Genomic DNA, 24906 nt, shown 5'->3' on the forward strand with positions numbered 1-24906 from the left:
TACAGAAAAGGTGCAATAAAATACAGTAAGTCTCCTCGTGATAAATATGCACAGAAATATATTCCTCTCTAGCTACACAAGAAAAAATTGATTATTTCCCGTAGATTATGACACTACTTAAAAGACATCTCTTTTGGAGTTTTTTGAAGTGATACACATTTAAAAAAGGTTCTGCACTAAAAAGAGCATTTGTGCTCCCTAGTTGCAGAGGGAGGAAAGAAAATTTTATCTCATACAGCAGAACAGGAAAAAATATACAGCTTAACATAGTTAAACTGACTTCTCATTTTCACCCTGGAGCAGTATTTTTTTAATTCTGAGAATAAGTATGCACATAACATTATTTCAAATGCAAGGAACCTGTGTTCCAGAAGTACTTCCTTACCCGTCTTTTTGGCTGTGGGAAGCCATCTCTATGTCTCCGTCTTGCTCGTGAACGTGAATGCAAACCCAGTCCTTTACTGAGAGGGTCAAATGAGTCTGAAGTCAAATCAACACCGTTAAGAGTTTAATTATATGATTTAACAGCCCAGGTAGAAGCATCACCTAGATACTGTGGAATACTTGACATTTGGCAATCACACCTGTATATTCAAATAATGCTTTACCTTTGAATAATTAGGCAATCTATGCACCTTCTGTATAAAAAAAGTAAATTCTCAGAAGAGGAAAAAGCCCCTGCAAACACCCCCAAATGGGTGTGCTTAATCAGGCAAACTTATATTCTTATGCACCACTCACACGGATTATGCCTAGGAACACAGAAGTGATAAATTCAAAGGAGTCAAGCAAGGCTACCTGCTACTCCTGTCAGGGGTTCTGTAGAAGGCTGTCTTTAAAGATGCCGGTAATATATTAAAAAGAGTAATTTTTAATAGAACTGATGTATTACTGCAGCTTTAAATATCCAGTTTTACTACATGAAAACACATACCCTTCATAAGCAGGCTGCTGGTACCATGCTTCCTCAGAAAATTATGCGTACTTTTATACAACAATGCATTTTTCTTCAAATTATACAGACCTGATGGAAAATCTGCCTCGAGGTCCTGTTCCACATCACCTTTGGAGAACTGCTTCAGTTCTGGATCTGGTTCTGGCAGGGCATTTGATCGTAAGGCATAGTGATTTAACTCATCCTCCCAGCTGTGTGGAGTGGACACTGCTTCGGATTCTAGATCTCCACTATAAGTGCTACCTTGGTCTGTAATGAGAGTGATCAGATATACCACATGCTATAAGAAAGGACAGACAAAAAGAGCAATTTGCAAGAAAAGATACAGCAGGATCAAAGTCCATTTACAAAAAAAATCCAACTGACCTTTCTCAAATATCTTGGGATCCAGGAACAGCTCATGCTCAGATGTTTGAGATCCTTTAGAAAAAGAAAGAAACCTGTACCTACAAATGACCGACAGCTTACATAATTAATACAAAATATTTTTAACACCAAAAAACTATGTATTAGGTTGTAACACTACTGCACATGATCCACCGTCTCCTCCACTAGAGTTCTAACAGCTTTCTACGTAGGCCATGATGTTATGGGAGAAACAGAAATGCAGATCTAACCCATGCTGGCTTTTCTAATGTTTTCATCCCTCCATGTTTGTTATTTAAGTCATCTGTAGACAAATACGGTACTTTTCTTCATTTCTTTTCAGCTTAGATCACTATCCAACACATTGCAACCTGCATCACACTCCAAGAATCCACCATAAAAAGCCAGATAGGAAAATATTCTTGTAAAGCAGCTGCTCTGTCTTCTTGACTCCTTCTTCTGCTAATGCATGATGTACTGATCTGGAGATTACTACCTCTAGCAATCTGTTACTGCCAACAAAAGTCAAATCAGCACCTCGGATCAGCGAAAGAGAATGCAAAGACATTTAAACCACTGTCAGTGCTCAGTATCCAACATGGGTTCTATGCTAAACAGAGCTCTACTGAATGTTGACTGATAAACCTCTGTGAAATTATAAAGCTTCGGAAAGGTAGAAAGGAGCAAGTATAACCAGCGCCTGAGATGGGAACTATAGTGAAAGAGTAACTTAATCTTAAAAGAACACATGTTTTCAGAACAAAGAAAACTGCATTTAGTTTCCTTTTTAAAAAACGTCACATACCACCATGAGAGTAAGTTTTTTCTTTCTCCTCATCTTCTGCAATCATTTCTGCCATCTGAAGGAGATCAGCTTCAAATGGATTTGTGGGAATCTTTTCCTTTATATCCTGAATAGTTTCAATGATCTTATCAGCATTATCCAGGGTAGTTGGGAAGAGCATGGGAACTGGTACCTATGGAACACATGGAAAATATTAGAGCATGTTTGGTGTTGAAGGGAAACAGCAAATACACAAGGGAGATTCCTCTCATTTAATCTTACATAGAGTTTAGGACTACTAAATTTAATTTTAAAGTAACTCCAGACTGGACATGTTTCATTTCTGCAATAACCCTACAAATTGGTAGTTTTGTGTGATGATGCTTAACCAAACATGATGCGATAAGGAAAGAAACGGCTTCAAGGACTCAAAATACCATGTGCATGACTAGTCACAAAACCCAATGACACTGCTCTGTGCCCTGTTCAGAACCAAGACTGCAAACCAGTTCTCTAGTGAACTGAAGTATAACTTACAGGTACTGGCATCCCAAGTGGAACTGGTGTGTACTGAGTGTAGAGGTGAAGGGGCACTGGCACAAACACTGGTACAGGAACGGGTACCACAATGATCTGGGGTTGAACTTCCTCTTCTGTTGTACCAAAAATAGAACAAAACAAAAATTGTTTAACCATACGACCATCCAGTACACTCCAGAGTGTCCATGATATTTGTTTGGACTTCTGCTTGTAACTCAGCATGCACAGTACCACGTCTTGGTTCATAGTCATCTTCCACTTTAGCATTGTCGTAACAAGTATTAGTACTACAGTTCGGAAATAAACAGCACTGTGACTATACACACAAATGCTGGAAGGGAAGAGGGTGTAAATAAGTATTAAATACTAAGACTGGCATCCAAGTAAATGGTGTGTTATTGCAATTATCTTCACAACTAACTACAAGAACATCAGAAGGTACCATTAAAAAAACAACTGCAACCTTCCCACTTCATCTTCCTCACTGAGAGGTTTACATCAAGGCTAGATACCCCAAGCTCCTTCTACAGTAACAATGATGAAAAAAAGCACTCCTCAATGGCAGTCTGGACTATGTAACAGCCTTTGAAGGTGTTTCTGTTTCCCTCCAGCCCTCCCAGAGAGGGAGCTTAGAGCAAATATGAATCTAATGAAATGATCTTAGAAACAGGGACTTAATTTTCAGAGGTTCTTAGAATCTGTATCTAATAACTAAAGGAAAGCAAAAGTCGAAATAATCTTTGAAAAATTATGCTCTTTATTAACATGAGTCTGCTCTTGTGGCTTGAGCTGTGAGAGCCAAGAACTCACAAATTCTGTGCTCAGGAAAACAAGTTCCCTCCATAGGCTTTTGCCTATGCCACTTAACCATTGCACTTCATTCCCCACAGTTAAGATGATCGCAGAATACTAAAGATGAGTTAAAGCAAATCTCAGGATTCATCACACATGAACCTTTACAGATTTCAAAGAATAGCAGATGTTTTACATCTGTAAGGCAAACTGCTACTTGAAAAATACCGTACAAGAATCTGAAAACTATTTAAGGTTTTAAAATATATTTTAAAATATTCTGTTACATAAATCATGCATTATTCTCTCAACTGCAATACAGACTTTTATAAAATGGGTAGGAGATTAGATACGTACCTGTCTGGCATTCTTTGTTTTGTGTATGAGGTTTGCATGAGGTGGCCTTAGTCTGTGTGATTGGCTTGCACAATAATGCTTTGTTTTTTAGAAGCCTAGGTGGTTGTGATGATGGCAGCTTTAGGGCATCTGTCTGAGTACTAGCCTGTTTGGAAAAATACAAATGAGAGCAGAGTCAGTATTGGTTTGAAGGATATCATAAGATTAGTATTTGTTCTCTACTATGGGAGGTTGAACAATTTAAAACTCTCTTTGCTGATAAAAACTACTGCAAAAACAGCTTGCTAATGTATTTGGTACTTTCTGGTCTTCATCTCAATTTATTTTAATCAAACAACAGGCTTTTTTTCTGTTAACAGTGCAGTGAACAAATCTGCAAGAATGTTTGGTTTCTGTAGTCAAATAACCTCTATAAACTTTTGCGCTTGGAGTCTTACTTATGGCAAAGATCTAATGAGGACTTATGTTAAGATACTTTTGATGTCTGAAAGTTTGGCTGATACAGATACCCAAAAAGCTTAGTAAACTGATATGAAAGCACTGAAAAGAAATAAAAGTAAAAAATGGATACAGATGCTGGCAGTATCAGTATAACTTCCTGATTACACACAGACTATTTGTGCTTGTACTACTTTCACATCCCTCTAACTTTAAATTTCAGTCATGCATTCAAATAACAGGATCTGTTTCCTTAGGGGAAATTCATACTGTAATCCTTAAATGACACTTCAACTAAAAGCAAGGGTGTCAGTCTTCCAGAACCTAAGAGCTACATAATAAAATCTTTGTACTTTAAGAGAGTTGCAAGATGTATACCACATACCTCAAAGAGCCCAAGAATAGGAACTCTAGGAGTTATTCACAGATAAGTGGTGACAATGGTTCCCCACAGCTCTGTTACCACACTGCTAGGGAGTGGGGAAGGAAAGTTAAGCTGCAAGAGCTTGGTCATGTCAGCCCCAGCAGCCCACGTTGGTCCCCTTCCTCCCATGCTAGCCCTTTCAACATCACATCCCACTTCTGGCCACAAAAGGTAGCCCCAAGTACAGAAGCCACACATGAATTAAGCCATTTTAAGAGCTACAATTTGACAAGCTTTGTCTTAAAACATCAAATCAATCTGTCAGTGGACACAAAAAGACTTTTATACCATACAAGTTCTATCCATTTTTAAAAAAGCATCTGCGAGCTGGATGAATTTTAATTCCCAATCTCAACCAGGAAAAGCAGTTACAAAATGATGGTGCAAAATTCTTGGATACTTTACTTGTTATTGATACAATCTGGGCGAAAGTGAGAAAAAGAGTCTCTCATAAAACTTACATCTCCTATTATTTTTGCTGTCACAGTAGGGACTGCACCTGTGAAGAAAAAAAAACCATACAAGAATAGTCTGTGTACTTATTATCAAGGACCACAACCCATATTCTGCCAAAGTCAAGAAAGAATTCCCATTAAACCTCATTCCTTGGTGTATGTGCATAAATTTAAGTCATTATTTATACCTAGGTAAAGGAAGGACAAAACCACAACCATTTGCACTGATGTGAAGCATAATGACGAAGTGGATGTTGTCCTCAGTGTAAAAGATCCCTGAACAAGTGTAAATGTTCAGGAATAGAGATTTAAAATACAGGCATCACATTCAGCAGACTTACCCTGTAAAACATTGTTGGAGTTAACTGTAGGCTGGGCAGCAGGGGTGCTTGCAAGGGACACCACATTTGCTATGACAGGGGTCGAGTCCTTTCTCAAAGAAGGAGGCCCTGATGAGGAAGCTGGTGCCATAGAAAGGTTTGCTGGATAGAGTGAACAGAAGAAAACTAAAATAAGCAATAAGATACTTTATAAAACAGCATTTTTGAAACAACACCCACCCTCCAGCTTTATCTCCAAATGAAAAAGCCTGCTGTATGAGAAGGGGATGTAGGTGTCAAACCGCAGGGTTTCAGTTTAAGTAGGACCTGGTTCCACAAGCAAACTTAAGCTGCTTTCCAGTCACTGAAACATTTCAAAAGTTCATCACAGTGTCAAAGCAGCTTTCTCTTTGTAATAGTGTGTGCACTACAGCAGCACTCAGGAGACAAGAGGACTGGATGCCTCACTGTGCTTGCTACCAAACAGAGATAGTATATAGGAGACAGCCGAGACCCTGACAATTAATGAATGAGGTGAATTTTATGAGCTCTCACAGTTAAGAGGAATTTTTAGGTTCTTTCCGTTTGAAAGCACCACTCATTACCACATTACCATGAATTACCACATTTCATCAAAAAATACTGTTCTGAGGCACTCCATTATCCTGGCAGCCCCCAGTTCAGAGAGATGCCTGGAGCCCAGTTTTGCAAAGGCATTGCACACTTGCCTCAGCTGAAGTTGCAGGCACACTACTGGAGAAGCAGGCCCACCATACATTCTGCTATCCTTACTAACAGCCAGATGTACTGACAAGACCAGGAATGTCATATGGTGTAGTTATGGCCTGAAAATATAGAGTTACTTACATATTTATATATTACTTTTAATCAGGGAAAACAGCTCCCACCAGTGTAAGCAGGAGATGTACACAAAGTTTAAGAGTCAAATAGGCCTGGTGCATACTATAAATGTTCAGTTAATATTCTTTATTGCTTGTTGGGTACCTTACTGTTGCAGTCACCATCACTCAGTGGGAGATTATGCCCCTCTTTAGGATCAGTGCTATTTCTGCCTTTTGTTTCGCTTCCTCTTCCTGTCTTTGTGGGCCTTTCTTCCTTTCTTCCCTTTGCATTTCATTCCCTACAGAAACTCACAGTTCCTATTCCTGTGGGCTTCATTCCCACCCTCCTTCCCATTCCATCTGCTAAAATAATGAGCAAGGAAACAGCTACAGCACACATTAATCTTAGTATTGATACTTTAAGAATCAACACTTAATGACACAGAAAAGGTAATTCTTCATATGCCTACAGACTACACAGAACTGGCCATTTTAAGTTCATATATGAAAGTCTGTATTTACAACCATTAAGTCTACTCATTTCACCACCGGATTTTTTTTGTTACGTAAACACTAACATTCTACTGTACCTGGCTATGTCTTACCAAGTACAGGAGACAAGATAGGTATTTAGCATGTCTTCAGTAGATATCAGTACATTTTACCATAATTAAATGGGCCTTTGTTTCATGAAAGTGATTGAAAAGCAAGTGCTTTTGTTTCATGTTCTTTAAAAATCACAATCTATGTTTGGTATATGAAGCAATCTCATTTCATACCCGCAGAAGTTTGAAATTATCTGAAGTAAAAGAGAGATATCTAAAACTGAGCCCATTCAGTGGCAACGAGCAAGCCCCCCAGTAGAGGATATCTCTCAAAAAATTCTCTGAATCAAGTTTCCAAGTAAATGTTAGTATCACTATCATGCACACCAAAAGGCAGTATTATTCTCAGCCTGTTTTACCTGTGTTGTTTGGGGCTGGAGGGTCAGAAACACTTTGCTGATTACAGAACAACAGAATACAAAGTAGATTGCAAAAATGCTTGATCTCCCCTTGCCATTTCATGGACTCACTGAGTTTACCTTGTCTCTTACAACCATCACACTTTGCCATCTAGGAAAACAGAATGAGGGAAAAATGAAACATACTTGTAAACAGCAACAAAGAGTATGTGTATAAAAACTTCTTTGCACCCTGCTCACCAAATGTAGTGTAAAGAAATCTGTAAGAGTGCATCATTTTTGCAGTGTAACACAAAGAAGCAGAACATTCAGTGTCTGTCTTCCCACAACCCATATTAGGTTTTCTCTATACAGAAAACTGGTACTCAAAAGTTAAGAAGGATTTACTGATCTTTCACATATATGTAATATATCCCACAGACACAGAAGTAAACTGCAGGTAATTCACAGAGCTCCTAATGCACAGGGGTTCCTTTGGTAACATGTTTATATTCTAGAGGATGTTATGCGAGAATATGGTTTACCTGGTAAAACAAAACTGTGAACTTAGACATGCACTCCTCCGAGCAAAATTCCTCCATTTTCCCTCCAAAGTGATTCTGGACCAGTTTGGGGGAAGCCTGTAAACAGTAACTGCACATTTTACAGTGGTTTCCCCAGCGCTTAGCCAAGTCATGTTTATAGAGCAGTTTACAACCTAAAAGAAGAGAAAATAGCAAGAAAACAAAAGCATCCTTTAATATCAAAATTGTATTTGCTCAGCATTTCTAAGTTCTTATATTTCATTATCTCTGTAATATTTTGTTGAAACATACCATTAAAATGTAAAGTGTGAACAAAGTTCTGAGTTCCTAAACCTAAAAAATGGTTTTCTAACCTGAAACGATTAGGTTTATCTTAGTATCACCAATAATTTTAAGGCAAAACACTTCTGACTTGTTTGAGACACAGCCTTGCCTTTTCTTACCTTCACTACAGAATGTCTTATCTATGCCTGAGAATCGCACTGTCTCCTTGATAATTTTCTCAATTTTGCAGTATTCACACATGGCCATTACACTGCTCCTCTTCTTATATTCATCACAGCAGGTCTTCCCACAAAACTGGAACATTTTACCCTGCAACACAGCCAGAATGTTTTGGTTTCAATATTTCACATGCCAGATAATACATTTTAATTGTTAATAAAAACTCAGAAGCATATTTATGCCCTTGGAAATCATCAACAGACAGCACTAGTGAATAAGTCTCCCCATTTAGCTTTATAACAAAGACAGCACAATTTTCTGCAGAAAGCCCTCACCAATGTGCTTTGTCCTGGAATTAAAAGGATCATCTCTGGGACCAAGAATCAGGAATGTGCTTACCTAGCCAGGCAATCATATGGTTTGATTTTTTTTGAGGTTTGTTTTTTTTTTTCTTTTCTGTTTTCAAGATCAAAGAGCTAGTACCAGTATTAATTTTGATAATGGTTAAATGACACCAAAATCAGTTCCAGACCCCTCCATAGCAGGTCATAGTAAGCAACAGAGCAGTACTGACAGACCATTGCATATAAGCTAGAATTTCTTGTGTTTCCATCGAGAAATACGAGCTTGAAAAGCCCTAATCTTTATTACCTTGTAGTCAAGCAGTTCTGGTTTGGTTGCAAACAATCTGTTACAGTGCTGACACCTGAGTTTTACAACAGGGCGGGCAAAGGTGACTTGCTGGGACTGGGCAGCCAGCCTCTGTAGACCAGCTGCAGCTGAACTGCTCATGGAGCTGGGGGACACAGTGGAGGTGGTGCCACCTGCCGATACCCTTGCCCCTGAGGGAATGCTCACAATGACTTGACCTTGCGACAGAGGTACCACTGCCGAGTTCATTCCTGCAGGCTTGTTGAACAAATTCTGCAGGAAAGCAAATTGAGGAATAGACTTTATTTTACAATATTATATATTTTACCCGTCATCGCAGATATTTACACCATGGATTTATTATTCTATTAATTCAGCTAAGAAGAAAACCTAGATGTCTCACCTGAAAAGCCACTACACAACTGTAGCTGCAAAAATTGCGTATGCTCCCATCTGACATAGCCAAGTGGTATTGAGGGTTTGCTGAAGTTTTACAGCTGTTGCACTGGACTTGAACACCTGAGGGTGAAACAGAGAAGAAAAAGTAATTTATGCAACATCAAGTTGTACTGCAGATAGTTTTGCACTGTGCATACAAAACCGAGAATGTGAATGACAAGCCAAGGTACACAAAGAAGCCCAAGATGAAGTTTCTACAGATTCAGAAGCAGACACTGCAGCTGCGGTGCCTGTTACTTGCCAGATCCTTTAATTAATCTCACAGTATCCCTAGGATGTCAGTAAGCATTTTTCTATTTTATAAGAAAAATAGCTGAGAATATGTTTGCCTAGCTCAATGCAACATTATGCAGAGGTAACTAAGCTAATCACCCTGGAGAACAAGGGGCAGAATAGTCACAGCAGTGGTATGGCATATGTCCACAGAAATGGATTTGTCTAGCTGGCAAACCCACCAGCTGCACTTGCAAGAGCAGAAAACAAATCAAGGTTTATTACAATGTTTAAGGTCTCTAAAAACACATCTGAAATGGTTGTACCGTCACTGTTAAGTTTACCTGTGGTAGGAAGTTTCCATCTCAGCACCTCCCTTTAAAAAAAAAAAAAAAAGCCACTTCCCACCCTCCCAAAAAAGAGTATCAGCCTTAACTTCCAAGACAAATTAAGTTTGGATATGAGCTATGTGAAACTATGCCTCTAAAGAAGTAAAAAGGATAAACTTACCTGCAGAAGTAACCATTTTTACTCTGTATGCTGACAAGCAGTTAACAGAGCAAAACAGTTCAGTTTTTCCCAAGTTATTTGTGCTCTCGACCATCTCAGCTGAAGATCTCAAAGATTTACACAGAGTGCAAGGTGTAATTTTAGCTGACTTCTGTGGAAACATGGAAATCGGTCATTCATCTGAAACTTAGTATTTTTCTTAACCTGGAAATTAATCGCTAACATATAAAATGTGTATAAAAGTGACTGCCAGTGCACTTGAAACAGCACTTATTTTACAGCTGTATTACTTATGATGCAGATAGGCTTATCTGAGTTCCCCCGTACGGTTGCTATATTCACACTTTGACCACCTGAGACTTGGGCTATCTCTCACTGAGGATAAGCTCTACCTTTGCAGGACAGTTTAAACAGGACCCAGGCTGTCAGGGCGAAGGCCTCCAAGCATGAACAACACTACATGTTGTAATAGCACGTATCAAGCACCTTGCATCAGACAACTTCAACATTTTTGCTGAGAAGCACCATTTTGCTTATGATTTTTAATACATCAGCTATGTATGTAATAAATACTCCCATTTAGCAGCTAAGAAAACAAGAAATGCAGAAAAGGAGGTTCCTCCCTCACCCACAAAACCCCAGAAACTACCAGAATGTATCTGACAATTGAGTTGAATGCTTTTTAAAAATCAGTAAAAAATAGATAAGACTTACAAGCTTTGAACATACTATATATTCAGGAAGACTAACATATATGAGGTTTTGATGTCAGATGCAAAAGCAGAATGAAATTCCTCTCCTTTCCAGATTATTTAATTTAATTTAATTTCCCGATTTGTTTCAGAGGACAAGTAATGTTGTAAGTAATTTTCTGGATGAAATACTTTTACCAGAATTTTTTTTTTTTTTAATTCATTAGGTTTTTCCTGGCCTAAGTGGCCTGAATAATGGGGCAGCAGAGTCAAGTCACAAAATGAAGTTACACTATCTTATCAGAGGGCAATTTTTCGTAAAGTAATTGCATTAAAACAAGTCAGTCAAAAATAATTGAGCTATTATAATAAATTAAGGTTCTCTCCACTGCTCAGCTTTTTAAGAGGCTCCATTATAATCAAAATTAAACTATTAAAAATGTTAAAATTAAAATAAAAATTACCAACTAATTATTACTTTTCCTCTCCACTTAATTCAAATGCTACAATTTCACAGAGAATACTCAAACAGGGAGAGCATCTCAAAGGCTGAAAAAAGTCACAGTGAACTGCTGCTGAGTGGTCCCACCGTGTCTTCTCTCACACTGGCATACTCTGGTAGCTGGTTCAGTGGTAAGGGAAACAAAGCAACATGTTTGGGCAAAGATTAAGCAGCAAATGGCAAAAGGAGTCATCTTAGACCAAGACAGCAACTGAAATAATCAACTAATAAGTCAGGTGTTTCTTAAAACACCCAAAATCTAATCAAAGACATATTTTTAATATTCTGTCAAAATATACCTGCTTGTATGCTGTCACACATGTTGAACTGCAGAACTTTTTTGACTGTCCCTCTATTTGAAGCATGTGACATTGGCCAGAGCCACTGTAGCAGTATCCTCCACAATTTTCACAGCAGTTCATGGTCAAGTTGTTAGCCGAGCGGAACTTGGAGAAGCAGGCATCACTGCAGAGCTTGTGTACAACGTTCTGGTAATTCACTTCATGTCTAATCTGGAAGAAAATAAAGAATATATAACAAGAATAGAAATAATATGTATGTTCATCTCTGAGATAGCAAGTTGTCCTGATCTAAAAGAAATTAAAATGAAAAAGAAGTCTGCAATTACCACTGCATTCTTCTGGCACATGCTGCACTTTGTTGAAATGCTGTTAGTATGAATAGTAACAACAGGTTTCCTTTTCAGTTCATATGTAGAAAGACAAGACTGGCTGCAGAAATCCTTACTGGAGTTTGTATTGTCAAACTGGGCAGTGATTACATCCTTTGGATTTAGAATGTCTCTATGGAATAAAGAAAAATAAACAAAGAGATGAAGAATTAATGTTGGTTTCATGTCAACTTGCTGTCCTTTCTTTTTCTGCAGACTAAATATTCTCTAGAAGAAGGTGGATTTATTTAATTTAAAGCTTTTCTTTTTGCTGCTCTGAGTACCTGACTTCATTTTTCTTTTCCTATTAGGAAAATAGTTACGAAGTACAAATTCTCAAGTAGATGTTTTGTCAAACATTTTGTACCTGGACTTAGGAGTGGCCTATAAATACATCAGGTTGTATCATTAAATCTTTTCAAAAGGAACTGGGAAAAGGTAGCTGTTTTGCACAGTCTTTACTTAAAAATTTAGAAAGCAGGATATGTGGCATAATTCTCTGTAACAATGAAAATACCAATCGTAACAGGGGAGGGGAAAAAAGGGAAAAACAAAAGGTCACAATTTCTGATCACTGCCTAGTTCAAAACGGTCTGACTTGTATTGTAACTTTCCACTGCCACCTATAGCTCTGTTTATTTGATGCTGGATTTCTCCTTATTTCTGCTCTCTTGAAACAGTCATTTACAGAAATGTTTCCGTCAAAAAACTAGGAAAATTTATATAATTTCCTTGGTTGGAAGGACGCCTCCTTCTCACTTGTCTCGTCAGAGGTAAACCATTTTTCAACGGAATAAATACAAATTACAGCGAAGACTGCTAAACTTTATTACAAGGCCTTTTGACAGTGAGACAGCAAGTGAAAAGGATAATTAATTGAAGTCTCAAGTTTAAGTTCAGTTGACCTTGTAAAACTGAAAGTAATAAATTTGTTGTTGAAGAAATGATGAACAAAGCAGCATTCCTTCTGCAAAGTAACTTCAGTAACTAAAAATAACATGTATGAATAATTCTCCTCTATAAACAGACCATAGCACAATCAATCTGCAAAGTTATTTATTTGCCTCAAGTTAATTGTATAGTAATACGACATCTTGAAGAGCCAGCCACAAAGGTCTCCTTTTGCTAATTTGGACATAGTAATACAAATGAACACAAAATTTTAATAATTAAAACGCTTTTTAGAGCCGAATATTCTTTTCTAAAGAATTCTTTCCAAGTAGGCTCTCAAAAGCAAACCTCGCATTCCCACTCTAGGCCTAGGTAGAAAGTAACTAATTTGGGTGCTGAAACCCCAACTACCTAAAAAGCTCAATTATAAATAAATGTAATCACTCTACATGTTATGAAAGCAGCAGTGACATATTTTGAAGAGTTAAGACCTGTAGAACTCAAAGCTCGCAGAATGGAGCCAGACTGGAAAGCCAATTTTCTTTTAGAACCTAAGGAAATAACCTGAAATAATTCAATGACATTGAAAGTCTGTCATTTTTTGAAAATGTACTCTTGTTAGCAGTTTTGAGACGTCTTAAAATAGCAGGAAAATGTAGTACTTCTTGAAATACATTTTTTCATATTTGGCTCATTTAAAACAAAAAAAGACAAGATGCACAGTTCACAGCACAGGCTTTTAGATCTATGTGTATCCAAAATCCAATTAACGAAAAGGAACTGAAAACAGCCAGACAAATTAACAAGTAACAGTATCGGCCACGATTTTTTGAAGGGAAGCGTAACAGAAGCGGGCATTACAGGAAAAGCATGTTGTGTAAAAAGAGAATTGAAGCCTTTCATTGTCTGCTTGAATATCAATTATTGCTAGAACAAATTAAAACACTGTCCTACTTTGAGCAGCTTGAGCAGGTTTTCTTGGTAGAAGCTGGTGGGCGAGAAGCTGGAACAGTATATCCAGTGAGGCACAGTGTGGAGCAGAAGAGCTGGGTAGAGCCTTTCCTCTGGTATGCAGTTTGCCCCTTCTGCAGGATTTTTTTACAGCCAGAACAGGAAACCCGAACAGCTGTGGTTGGAACTGAAGGAAGCATTTTACTCATGCCAGAGGATGCCACAGCAGGCTGGAAACCTGATGACAGCTGTGGAGCTAAAAAAAAACACACAAAAAAACCACAGAGAAAACATAGAGTAACTGTTATATATGTATTACACATAATTCACTTGTGTGCAGGGGCAAGCACAAAGCTTATGACTTCATTTGGGTTGTCAGGGTCTAAGGGAGAATTAAATAGCAGATGAACTCTCCATAAATACATGCCCTGTGCTGGTTTTCTGCATAGTAGATAGTTTCAACTACTCTCTTAAGACTGAGAATGCACTTTTAATATCCCTTTCACATTCAGTTTCCCTATGCCTCAAAAATACAATTATTTTATAATCTCTGAAGTTCATTGTCTCTAAAACAAGCTAGGTCTTTTTTCCTACTGGGATCTGACATAGCAAACAAAATGCAGAATAACCTGCAAGAATATTTGCAAAGGTGACATATTTTACAGATTTTAATAAAGTTAGTCTTGCCTATTCCTTACCAAGAGGACTGCCACTGACTGAAAATACAGCACTGATTTTCAGCTCCCCTTCCTGAGATTTTGGCTGTTGGCCGTACTCCTAAAACAAAGGGAAAGGAAAAGGAGAACAAATACACACATGTAATAACAGGTTACATGATTTCCATTCTTTCATAATGCTGTATTGAATCTTAAGGAAGAGTGAGTCTCCTAAGCCTGCTCCAAAAGCCAGGTTTACAGATGTTGCTGTATGAGCACCACATACAGAACCTGCTCAGAGCTTCACAGCAAACTACAACTGAGGGTGTCATGTAGAAATGGAAACGCGCGGCCGCCTGCTGCGTTCCCCTTTCCAGATGTACTCCAAGACACCTCAGAATTCAGCCAAAGTTTAAATCTCTACTTTCCACTCACACAAACTTTCCACCCAGAAGTGCTTTGCAGTCCTTGCCCCTGTTCGGTGAAACAAGCTTTATCTTCACATTCACAGATGACAATAATGAGAGACTGGGACCTAGACGGTGAGAAGCATTCTGTATTTAACCACGAGTTAAGTACCTCGGAGTAGCCTAAGGTGCAGCTTCACAGCAGATCAAAGCTGGCACCACTGGAGCCAGACCTTCACAGTCCCTGCTCAGACTGGCTTCAGGGGGAGGGGAATAACCTCACACTTTCTACAGGACGAGAAAATCCCTACAGACAGTGGCTTGTGGAATAGCTGACATACTATAACTTACTAGCTTACTCCACAGCAGCTATTCATACTTTGGCACCATGCTTCCGGCCCGTGCTCTCCCTAGAAGTCTGAACCATAAAGCAGCTTGTAATGCTCGACATGTAAATCTTAATAGGCTGAAAAGCATAATCTCTTGGAACTACAGAGATGGCAAGATTTAACCTACTTACAGCCATTTGAGAGCAGTGAGGGCATGATGTCATGTTATGACTGAGCTAAATTCACAGTTGCTGCCTGGCTGCAAGGCAAGCCAATTCAAAATCATGAAGCAAAACTATGCTCTCACTTCTCAGGGGCAGTGAACTGCTCCCTCAGCTTAAGCCATCTCCTACAATCACACACCAACAGCCTCGTAATAGATGCCAAAACTTAACACTTCTATTACTCCTGTGGGAAAATTACAAGTTTCTATACTAGGGCAACCAAACTATTTCCCAACAGGTTTCCCAGGAGAACAGGCAATGGTATTTGTTCATCACGTGAACTATCAGATGGAAACATTCAGATCTCAAGTAAGAGAAGCTTTTAAGCTGTGTATGGGCATGCTGCGATGACAGCTTTTAGAGCACCATGGTTTTTTTAATATTACAATTTAAAAACTAGTTAATTGCAGAAATACATTTTTTTAAGCATTTTGACTGAAGTTTTACCCTTAGTCAATACCAGTAAGAGAAATGGAGACAAATCCTGACATCAACTGTGCACAATCAAGTATAGTTTCACAGCAGTTTAACAGTGTCAAAAGCAAAGAACCTTCAGCTCCAACTATTGGTTAGAGCAAGAAATGCTCTTCTCTCTCAGGATGCATGATAAAAACACCCCCCCCCCCCCCCCCAATTAATTCCAATCTAAAGCAAAACAAAATGAACCTTCATCAGTTCTCATACTTTTCCAGTATCAGGCAGAGTTGATAATTACAGGATTTTACTCCAGGAATTAATATTTTGAAGAATACGATATTTGATATTTAAATTCTTCAAGTCTTCACTTTTACTTATTAATAAGATCTTTGATAATCACAGACATCTTGCATTGCATTCCACACAAATCCACACAGCAGATGCCATTTTAGGAGGACAAAAGAATAGACAGATTTAACTAATCTACACATGGTTTGACATTGCATACGCTTAAGGAAAAACAAAAACAATCTCACAGACACTGAACAAATCAGCAGGGCAGTGAAATCCGAACGGTTTCAAATACTTAGTTTACTCTTTATTTTATTAAGCCAAGACTATTATGGGAAAAGAAGTAAAAATGCTGGTGAGACAGGCCCATACTGAAGAGGAGGCATAGCAGAAGTACACAGAATGATGCTAGAAAAACTAATGCCTGCACAAGAACCCCAGCACTCTAGTGTCGATGCAAGGGGGATGAATCAACTCGGGAAGATTTGCACACCTTTAACTGCATGTAAAGCTTGGCACATCACCCAAGTATTAGCAGTGAGGAGACAGGAATTGCAACACAGATCATTTCCCTGGTGTCACACAGCAAACCAGTGGCAGACTGGTCAGAGCTCAGCAATCCTTGCCCCAGCACCACTCAACCCATAGGTCAGACTTCCTCCATTTTGCAATTATTGAACTTTTACCTATATCGTCATTAAAAATGTCAGTCTCAAACGAGAAAGTGACTTAAACACATGCTTAAACTGACTTCACTGATGTGTATGTATTTAAATACTCTGCTAAGGAAAGACCTCTAAGTGTTAATCTAAAACACGAACAAACAATGAACCACTGTGCTCTCAAAGATAATCTTTGTGAGGGAAGTAGCGGGAATAGCACCGTTTCAGCTACACAGCTCTACCTGTGACAACTCACAAAATATTCAGTAAAACATGAATGCATTTTATTTTCTAGTGAGACTGAGCTGAAGTGTCTATATTGCCACAGATTATGAAAGTTTTACAGCACTTTGGTTTGTCCCTAACTAAAAAGCAAAACATTTTCAGTGACATGGTAACATGACATCAAAAAGTTGGGGGTTTGGGTTTCACGGTAGTATATGAGGGAAAAATCCTTCTACTAAACTATGTTCTTCAAGTTAAATTTCGGTCAACAAACCAAATAAATTGCTGAATTTACGTCCAGCTTATGCGGTCAGCTGTCAGACCAAAATGAGAAATGCAATGGGAAACTTACCTCGGAATTATCAGGTTCATCTTTAATTTTGTCTAATAGTCCCTGCTGTGGGGCCATAGCTTTATCATATTCGTCATCCAAAGGCTCCTCCTTAATTCTAATATTTGGTGCAAAGGAATTCCCCAGCTCTTGTCCAATAGATTCCTTACTAGAAAATAGGTAGCTAGACTCCTGAAACAATAATATGAAAAAGAATTCACCCTCCTGCATCTGCCATTAGGAGTTGGGCTGCTGCCAAGGGGATTTTCTGTTGCAGACCAAGAGATATGGGTCCTGCCACTGGAAGGTGGGAGGAACGATGGGCAGCAGCTGCTGCCTCTGCCTCCCTGCAGCACCCTCTGTCATCCCACCCCCAATCCTTTTCACTCCTCTGGACAAAGCAGAAGCCACCCGGCTCTCTAAGGTGGTTGTCAGTAGGGGCATTTGGTTGTTTGGGCAGTGTCTCCTGTTGATACAGCTGTTCCCTGTCTCATCTGGAAAAAAGGCAGCAGGTCAGATGGATGCATCCAGGTCTAGATTCGGCTCACCAGTCAGTCAGACCATGCTGAACATGGAAGTGGCTATCAAAAGAATCCTCAATCCAAAGAGAGGGTCAGCGAAATTTTACAAAATTATATGCACTACGTAGCAAAGATGTCTAAGAGTCAGAAGATCAGTTTTCTTGACACTCAAATTTACACTCAAATACAAAATACGTATTTTGAATTATTCCAGCATATTGCTGCACTTGCAAAAGTGTTTGAAAGATCTATAGCTTACCCTGAAGTTAGTTTCTGGAGTTTGTGGCGCTAACTGCGTCCGTAATGTTTCTTCTACTTGATTATGAACTGAGGAAAACATATACATTAAATATAAATGAATACAGATTCCAATGCATTTCCTTTAAAACTATCTAGAGTCTCATAGTGATCCCCAACCCCATACTCTGACAGCACCTCAGAAGTATTAAACCATTCCCTTTCTCCTCCCTGCAAATAAGATGGTAATCCTTAAAGAGAATTGACTTTTTTTAAATTATTCTATTGGGTCATTATTTTCCCATTCCAGCAAAGTGGTTGTAAAACTCTGAGGTGAAATGTTCATTCAGAATTTTCTACACCCCAGTGGGTTCTGAACTCCCATGTTTCAACATTTAAATCAGAAAATATTTTTCAGAGCAAAAACTTTCATCCTTTTCTTTGCTGTTCTGGTCTTTTGCCTTTTCTCCTCTTCTCAGAAAATAGTGGCTTATGCTTTTTTAGCATGTATCTTTTAAAAATACTGGATTTGCCTGGATACTGGATGTTGCCTATCAGCATCTACTATTGCTGTTCCAGTTACTGACTACTCTACCTGAGGCTGCACAGCTTTCAGCCACAATCTTATAACTGTAGGTATTTAAACTTTTCTGAAATATGTCTTTTGCACAGAAATATTCTTCACTTGATTTCTACCTGAAGGTGAAAGTAAAGAGACATCTTTAACTCTTCTTTATTTTAAAAACATCTGTATTGTTTCTCTATCATTTGTGCAACCTGGCAGCACTGACTTTAAGATGCTGTTACTAAACATACAAAGTTTAAATACCAGAATTGTAAGCTGTGAATCTGAACAAGTAGCCAGGAGGCTCTCCCTTGCTGGCCAACCTTCTCTCCATACAGTCTTCTGAATAAAATTAAATCGCAAGTTCCAGCCTGGTTATTCTTAACTCCTTCATTCACTGTTCTGCTGTAACTTTCAGAGCTTTGGAAGTCAAAAACAACTGTGTGGGCAGCAAGACTACTGGTGACTGTCAGGCTCCCTCAAATGAGAAATGGATTACAGGCATTCTCTCCATGTTGGCTGGACAAAGTCCAAGACACAAGCATCTGAGGAAGAAGGAGAGCAGTCTCCCAGGAAAAGCAGATCTCAAATTACTCTCTGGCTTACTTCCTGCAGACACTAATAGATTTCTAGCAAGCCTTTCTGTGATGCTATCAAATGCATACTGCTTTAAATACATATACATGAATGAAGAATTGGTACTTTGCTCAAAAAAATCTTTCCTGGCCATCAACTTAACCTAAACTTCATCATTGTTTCTTTTAAGGAGTTACAAGGTCTATAAAAAACAGTGAGAAAAAACAGAAGGAAACTTGAATTGTCACCCAGCTTGGTTTAGTAAACCACAACAAAGGATATGTTGAGGCTTTGACACAATCTGTGAAGGATGAGACTCCCTGCTAATGTTGCCAGGCCCTTTTGCAAATCCTGGTCCTAATACAGAGTTCATTGTATTTCAGGGTTCTTTATAAAATGCTTCCCTACATACAACTATGCAGATTTTCTTCAACAAGATGATGTTTTTAATAACTATCCCTATTGCTAATTTCTGTCTAGTTTTTTCTTCCTCTTTGCTGGGTAGCCAGGTCTACGATGTCAAGTTACCTGCTTTGTCAAGAAAACTGCTTTTCAATCTAGAATCCATATCTTTAGGGATTTTTTCCAATCGTTTTTCACGCTCTTGAAAATGTCCTTCTCTATTCTTGTCCTTTGCTGAAAAAGTCTCTTTACCATTATCTCTTGTTATGCTAAAATCTTTTCGAATTGATTTAAATACAGGGCCCTGCTCAAATGGTGAAGTGAGATCCTTTTGGATTGCATTCTGAATCTGGATTTCTTTTTCACTGTCCAATTCATGTTCTGTAACTCTCTTGCCCTCTTCCAGATGGTCTTCATCATGAATTGCTGAAGAAAGACTGTCTTTTGGAGTGAAATTTTGATCATCTTCGTTGTCACTCCCAACAACAGGTATGCCTGCAAGATCCCCAGAGTTCAGAAAATAATCATCATCGTCATCATCCTCCAGCAGTGAGTTTTCAGATCCTGTTCGATTCTGTATTCCGTAAGATATGCTGTCGAGGGCAGGTGTTAAGTTGTGGTCAGTGTCCTCAGACATTTCTGCATCCAGAATTTCACCACCTACGGAGAAACAAAAACACCCATAAGCAGTCAGAAAATTCACCAACTTTATGTGTAGCAAAGGACGAGTGTAAGTGTCCTTTGTTAATCTGTCTGATGCTGCAATTCCTTGAATACTCTAAGCCTTCTTGGGCCAACATTGCTGATAAAACACTGCTGACATAAGAAACAGTTCTGTCCCACTCACCACACAGTGAAGCAGAAGCTGAACTGAGTAAAACTAACCGAAGAAAGAAAAAACATTAACTTCAACTCATCTCATTTGTAACACTTGTGGAGAAGGCAATGCAGGGAGGGAATAAGTAGCAAGGGCTGGGAGAAGGGCAAGATAGTCTCTTTCAGCAGCAATGATACTTCTAAGAAATGTTTTGTGAAACTATGGCCTTATAGAAATAAATAAAAATACTTACATTTTTCTGTAATATCAAATACCGCATCAGATTTATCTTCAAACTGTAAAAAGGAAAGCACTGTATCATTATCTTGGTCAGCTGCCATGTACTTTGCTAAAAAGCATCCGATCAAAAACAAAACCAACAAGAAGGATCACAATTCCTCCTCCTTCCTTTCTTGCCCCAGGCAAAGTTCTACGAATACGAATACATATTCTATGAACATTACTGAGAAGCCACATTTACCCTAACAAGTTCGGAAGTACATAGAAAAAGCACACAATGAAAATTTAGAATTAGTGTTGCTGCTCAGAGAAGGTGGAAGAGAGAGGTGAGGGAAGGGAATGTCAAAATTTTCACTTCTACATGAAATACTTGAACCAGGTCAAGATCATAAATTCTGCCCTCTTTGACGCTCTACGAGCCTTCATTTACTCTGAACGTTATAAATGGAAAAATAGCAGCATATGCAGCTCCCACTGACGTGGGCTGCTCAGATCCAAAGGCTCCCGTCTCTCTAACAGAGAATGTCCCCTTTCCAGGAACAGTGAAATGTAATGCTTAACTTCCTAACAGTAACAAGACAGTAAGTGTCAGCATGAGCGTAACCAAAGAAGAACCAGGCGATGACTCCAAGTGCTATACAAAACATCCATTTACATTAAACAGGCTCTGACAGACATTAAAGTTGATGGCATGCCTCAATGCTCTCTGAAGAAGTATGCGCACTCAGTATAATTAAAGTCTCCTTCACAACGTCCAACTCATTAGCATCTTTCCTTTCTGCCTAAAAGATAACAACAATTCATTTAAGTCATCTCTCCTTTCTCTACATCTCCAGCTCTACGCTTTCTTTTCTGGTACATCCTGCTCACACCTCAATTCTTAAGCCATCTTAAAGAAAGTAATGGGATTTGATAGCGAAGGGATGATCTCTAATTTCATTTAACTCAAGTCATTTAGTTGATAAATCCGATATTCCACGGGACTGTGATGGGAATTATCAGTTTAGTAGCAGCCAGCTCCGGGAAAGGATGACGACATATTCTCCCAGGGTTCATCTGACAGCAAAAAGTTAGTTAGTCTTTTTCCAGTATCACTTGCAGGTCTACAAAGGCAAGTTAGCTCATTCAGCTTAATTTGACACACATGGAATAGGGAGGACCAGTCCAGCACTGTGAATATCAAGACAATTAGATCCACAAGGCTGATGCAAGTCTATTCATTGTAATCATCTACATGACAAAAGAGTAAGAAAACACCTTCCAGGAAGGTTTGCAAGGCCTGAGTTCTGTTACCCCTATAACGATCCTCCAACAAGTTTAATGTTGATCTAGAAGTCCACTTGTAGTCCAATAAGTTTACACTAGTGTAAAATTAATCCACATAAATATTGGATATACTTAGTGCTAGTACCAGATGCTGAAGACAAGGATAGTGGTGGTGTACTCTTTAAATAGAAGAACAGAAAAAGGAACTTGTCATTTGATAATAATATCAGAGTATGAAGCCTTGGGAGGCAAAAACAACAGCCTAGGTTCTTTTCTCTATGCTGACTTTCCTTGATCATCTTCCTGCTTCGTGTCAGTAATGCTCTTTCTTCTCCAAAAAAGCCTCAGACAATTTGCTGGTAGGGCGAGAGAAGTTTTCAGTTGAGATGAAGCATTAGATCATCCTTTTCTCAAAGTAGGTTTATATCAAAGTAGTTCTTCAACTCTTTTAAAATCCAGAGTACCTGTGGGAAAGTATTCTAGGTTGTACCACAATCCTGGTTACCTTATACATCCAAACCATAAGTACTCCTCCTTCTCCTCAGGTAATAACAAATCTTTTAATAATAGATGACAAAACCAGAAATGCTGTTATTGCGGAAATAATACATTTTGTGCGGGGACCTCTTTAACTATTTAATTAAAAGAAATGACAACATGCAAGTCGGCACAAAGGGCCACCTACACGAGTGCATTAGGGACTACCGTAAATATTTTGGACAAGTTGGAAAACATTTACAATCTACCTGGAAGGAAGCCAAGACACTTCCCAACCACAAGGTCATCCTAAGAAAAAAAAAGCCCTGTTTTGTTTCTTTTCTCTTTCTTTTGTGAGGCTATAAAAATAGGAGATCATCTTGAGTATTTTCTTCTTTAAAAGGTTTTAGGGTACAGTGGAAGATCTGTGTCTGTGATCAAAAGCTTCCATTGGATATATTTATAAAACAGGAACTTCAGCATCTGATAATACTAGCAGTCTTACCTAAGCCACCATTTAGTTTCTGGTGGTGAACAGCATCAGAACTTCGGACGGTGTAAATCCAAAGAGACGGAACTAGGGGAAGTTTTTGTATGCTTTTGTGTGTGGATACATATGTATCTACATACACATGAATACATACATATAACCCCAATAAATTACTTATTCCCTAACAGTCTATAACTGGACTATGACCTGAAATGAAGGCTCATGTGTGGGGTATTCTCTCAGACATATACACGTCTGTTCCCTTCCCGAAGCCATTACAATCTAGTTTAATGTCATCTCAGGAGGAAATTTTGTATATCAATAGTTGCAGAAAAATATATCACCTTAATCCATCATATAAATTGGCTTTCACTGGAATTATGGTCTTGTATTACACAGAAATGTAAGTAATAATGCCCAACTTACCATTTCTATACTATTCTATTACCTTTCTGCAAGGCAATTCCCTCTCTCACCAGTCCTCATACTTCCTCCTTTGATTAGTTGTCATTACTCTTAATTGCCTTTATTTCTTCTACTCAGATTTTTTTAAGATTTGGTGATTAGTGGAGCAAAAGTACTCTAGAGGCAAACATCAAACTAATTCATCAAACGGCATTTCCTATGGGTAATTTTTGACAGATCTAAGAAGAGGCACCTCAATATCCCAGATTAAGTCCTAGGTAACGACAGAATGGTAAGTATCAGGAGCAGAAAGTTTTCTGTTAAAATACTCTAGGCTTCAAGTCCTCAACACAGTCCTCAAAATGCACGTGCAGTTGTAAAACAAAACTAAAGAATATCAGATTTTAAAACACCTTCATTCAATCACTTTGGCTAATATTTTGCCAGAGAATAACTTAATGCTAGCGCTTTTAAGTAGCGAGCATTCCCTAAGAGTTTAAGACAGGACAGTTTAAGTTTGATATTAGCAAAATTAAATGTTTTAGGACATATCTTTCTTAGTGACTCTGTCTCATTAGCTAGCATTGTACACAAAGCAATGCTCTGCCTGCTCAAGTTGTAATAGATAAGTAAATGAAACAAAAATACAGAAATGGTGACAAAACAATTAGATATTCCTGTAAGCAATGTGTTTTGCTTTTTTAATTAACCACTCTTTACATAAAGACACTACTGCTTTTATTTAAAAAAGATTCCACTAGGTATGTCGCCATTTTTTTATAATTGTATACGAGACTCTAGGAGAACAGTGTTACACCCTCAGGACTAACCTGTCTTTGCGTGGAGCAGGTGACAGAAGGACACCGTTCACACTTTCACACAACGTACTAATTTGAAATAACTAAACCTGTTCAATACTTTAACAGCGTTCAAAGTTGCCATAGCATCCATAAATCACACAATTAATAGATTATTTTTCTGTAATATAAAGAGAGAAGCTGCCTATGGCTACACCCTTGTTTTGTATGCAAACCAGAGAACTTCTCTAAAAAAATAAACACCACAATGTAACACCTTCACACACAGAGGCATATCTCTTTCTAGCAAGCCTTTTGAAGTTTGATCCTAGCGTCCATAAGCAAACTGCAGAAAGGAAGCAGATGTTAAGAAAACTGCAATTAAAAATAGAGATGATTCTTAATTTCTTGTCTGTACAGTTTCCTTGTCCCATATATACACAGCAAACACCCCCCCACCCCCCCGAATTCATTAAACTGATAAGGAAGACACCATTAAAAAAAAAGTCATTTAAATTGCAATTGCTATTCTTGAACCAGGTGCGGTGAGCTCAGGAAGCATCCCCTGACCTTTTACACATGACATCCCTGGAAGGGATGCCAGGCAGCCAGCCGGCCGCGCTGCACCTCTGCTACGGGAAAACTCCGCGGCATGGGCGGAATTAAGCGGCGGGTCTCTCCCGGAGCTGCTCGCCACCGAAACACAGACAGACCTATGGATTCGTACCTTCGGAGCACCTAGGGAGGGAAGAGCAGAGGGTAACAAAGAGCCAGCCTGCTGCAGATACCTGCTACAGGAAAAGAACCGCTGCGGCAGGAAGAGAACC

General features: G+C 38.7%; 1 protein-coding gene across 1 annotated transcript in view; it reads right to left on the reverse strand.

Annotated features, from left to right (window-relative positions):
• The window catches only part of ZMYM4 (zinc finger, MYM-type 4), a 28772-nt gene extending 8077 nt beyond the window's left edge, over nucleotides 1-20695 (reverse strand). The window contains exons 1-22 of the mRNA XM_010290504.1: nucleotides 20658-20695; nucleotides 19714-20247; nucleotides 18067-18134; nucleotides 17308-17478; nucleotides 14443-14521; nucleotides 13748-14000; nucleotides 11861-12035; nucleotides 11532-11744; nucleotides 10039-10189; nucleotides 9260-9375; nucleotides 8857-9129; nucleotides 8205-8355; nucleotides 7762-7934; nucleotides 7238-7388; nucleotides 5453-5593; nucleotides 5118-5155; nucleotides 3795-3939; nucleotides 2643-2758; nucleotides 2127-2298; nucleotides 1322-1375; nucleotides 1025-1204; nucleotides 386-480 (exon numbers count right to left, since the gene is read on the reverse strand). Of these exons, the coding sequence (XP_010288806.1) occupies nucleotides 386-480; nucleotides 1025-1204; nucleotides 1322-1375; nucleotides 2127-2298; nucleotides 2643-2758; nucleotides 3795-3939; nucleotides 5118-5155; nucleotides 5453-5593; nucleotides 7238-7388; nucleotides 7762-7934; nucleotides 8205-8355; nucleotides 8857-9129; nucleotides 9260-9375; nucleotides 10039-10189; nucleotides 11532-11744; nucleotides 11861-12035; nucleotides 13748-14000; nucleotides 14443-14521; nucleotides 17308-17478; nucleotides 18067-18134; nucleotides 19714-20224 (3426 nt within the window). The 5' untranslated portion in view covers nucleotides 20225-20247; nucleotides 20658-20695. The remainder of the gene's footprint in view (nucleotides 1-385; nucleotides 481-1024; nucleotides 1205-1321; nucleotides 1376-2126; nucleotides 2299-2642; nucleotides 2759-3794; nucleotides 3940-5117; nucleotides 5156-5452; nucleotides 5594-7237; nucleotides 7389-7761; nucleotides 7935-8204; nucleotides 8356-8856; nucleotides 9130-9259; nucleotides 9376-10038; nucleotides 10190-11531; nucleotides 11745-11860; nucleotides 12036-13747; nucleotides 14001-14442; nucleotides 14522-17307; nucleotides 17479-18066; nucleotides 18135-19713; nucleotides 20248-20657) is intronic.
• Between the last annotated feature and the right edge of the window lie 4211 nt (nucleotides 20696-24906).

The sequence above is a fragment of the Phaethon lepturus genome, unplaced genomic scaffold (assembly GCF_000687285.1).
Source record: "Phaethon lepturus isolate BGI_N335 unplaced genomic scaffold, ASM68728v1 scaffold27667, whole genome shotgun sequence".
NCBI classification, from domain to species: Eukaryota; Metazoa; Chordata; class Aves; order Phaethontiformes; family Phaethontidae; genus Phaethon; species Phaethon lepturus.